The 2,030-nt window shown below is 61.0% G+C and overlaps 1 protein-coding gene across 1 annotated transcript; it reads right to left on the reverse strand.

The window, feature by feature from the left end:
• Positions 1–507: 507 nt before the first annotated feature.
• On the reverse strand, positions 508–1,822 carry MNEG_16614 (hypothetical protein; the record flags this gene model as incomplete). The annotated part of the gene is made up of 3 exons (XM_014034916.1): positions 508–519; positions 792–959; positions 1,736–1,822. The coding sequence occupies 3 exons, from the start codon at positions 1,820–1,822 to the stop codon at positions 508–510; spliced, it is 267 nt and encodes an 88-aa protein (XP_013890370.1).
• Positions 1,823–2,030: the final 208 nt, after the last annotated feature.

The raw sequence follows: 2,030 nt of genomic DNA on the forward strand, positions 1-2,030 counted from the left end.
ATAGTAGCCAAATTCCCCAGCAAGCTGTGGTGCATTGGCTGACTAGCTCTCCTCGAATCCGATTTGAGCCTTCCATCGCTCTGAACCAACGTCACGAAAACAATCCGGCTCAACCACAAAGGGGAGCACGAATGTTGTGCGTAGGCCAGACCGTAGCGCTAGCAAAACACAAACGCTCCTTTCCAGCACGGCCGACATCCAGTGGCATGTGTAGGGGCCTGGTGGGCAGGGAGGAGAGTAGGGGTGTGTGTGGGGGGGGGAGCACGTGCGTGCGCCTGCACGGATGTGTTAGCATGCACGTGGGTGTATGAGTGCTTTGTTGAACTATGATGTTGTTAGCAAAACATAAGCTGAAGCCAGGACCAAGGGGGGATGGGAGAGTGATGGAGGGGGTACGAAAGTCCCTCGCGACCTTGTAGCGTCCGACCCATGGATAGGTTGAGGCAGGGGTGCGTGCCTTGCACGTGGCCTCACAGATGCTTCCCCGCCCAGCACCGGCCAAGCGCCTCACCAATGACGCTGATGCAGACGGGGGCGAGAAGGTCAGCCAGGAAAACCAAGCGGGCATTGTCACAGTGAGCGTGATGGTCATGGCCATCGACAGGGCCGTCGACATCTCTCAAGCACCTTTCGCAAGGGCGGTCAGGAGTGACAAACAGCACATATTGCAGCAACCCTTTCACACGGCACCATGAGGGTGGCACACCAACCGACAGGGTAGGCACGGTGGTCAGCCTCCACAGCCTGTCAACCATGTAAGGCGCCCTCTCAAGCCATGCCTCTGCACCCACCTGCCGGTCGAGGTCGTCGGGACGCTCCCCCTTGTCGGGCTGCGCCTCGCTCTCGGCCAGCTTCTTGGCGGCGGCGTACTCGGGATCGTTGGCCAGCAGCGCAACGGGAACCTCCTTATTGGGCGCGATGTGGTCGTGCCTGAAGTCCTCGGACAGCGTCGCGTGGGCCTACCGCAGCGTTGAGGGTGCCGGGCGGGAAAGGTGCAGGGAGAGACGGCTTCGAGCAGCGGCTTCAAAATCAGGGCCCCAACGAAACAAGCGGGATGGGTTCCCACGGCCGGCCGGCCAATCGAAGCAACATGCGATGGCAACGCAATCACGAAGGATGGCAGCAAGCCTTACACAACAAGGCGCGGCGCCTGCGGTGCAATTCCACCCTGGCGCTCGCCCGAGGGGGCCCGGGCGCCCGTTGTCGCCAGCCTTGGCCCCTCACCCGCAGCCGCAATCATCCCAAGGCCCAAGCCACGACCGAATTCTCAACCCAGTCCTGCAAAACAGCTCGCCTTGGCGAGCAAGGATGCCCCGACCCAAGCCATGGGCCGCTCCGATGGCTGTCACAAGCTTTGTCGCCTTCTTCCTGTGGTGCCAGCCAGAGTCGCCCCTCACTCAAGTCTAAAACAGCGCCAGCTCCTCTAGCGCGTCGTTCGTCGCAAGGTCAGGGTCGTACGACTGAGTTTGCAGCTCGCCATTGTCGCTGTGGTTGCACCACCACTGAAGCGCCAGGACAGGCAGAGCAATTTGGGCGCGAGAGGGGGTGGGGCGGCGGTCATGTGCGCTTGCGTGTGAGCACAATGGGTGTCGGTGTCACCGAATTGGCAGCATGAAGCACAATTTATAATCAGCCCCCGCATTTGCGCCAGCCACCGCAGCCGGCCGTTGCCGGCAGCATGCACAGTTGCATGATCCGCAGCGGAGGATGCACCCACTGTCACCCCGGCACCCACCTCCCACTTGCGCCGCTGGCTGGCAAATGTTCCCCACGCCCATGGCTTCTTGACCATATGGCTCGCGCAATCAAGCTCCACGCGCATCTTGTTGGTGAGGCTACGCGCGTTGAAGGGGATAGGGAATGAAAACGATGCAGTTGGTGCACGCGCATGGCGGGATGCGCAATGCTGCAAGGACCTGAGTGCTCACCGCGTGGCCATCACCACCGCCCCAGAGCAATTGCACTCAACATGCGCAGTGACGAAGGGTGCTGCACAGTCACGTCTTTTATTTGCCAGCAGCGATGAGGAA

Source organism: Monoraphidium neglectum, assembly GCF_000611645.1.
Source record: "Monoraphidium neglectum strain SAG 48.87 unplaced genomic scaffold scaffold06586, whole genome shotgun sequence".
Lineage (NCBI taxonomy): Eukaryota > Viridiplantae > Chlorophyta > Chlorophyceae > Sphaeropleales > Selenastraceae > Monoraphidium > Monoraphidium neglectum.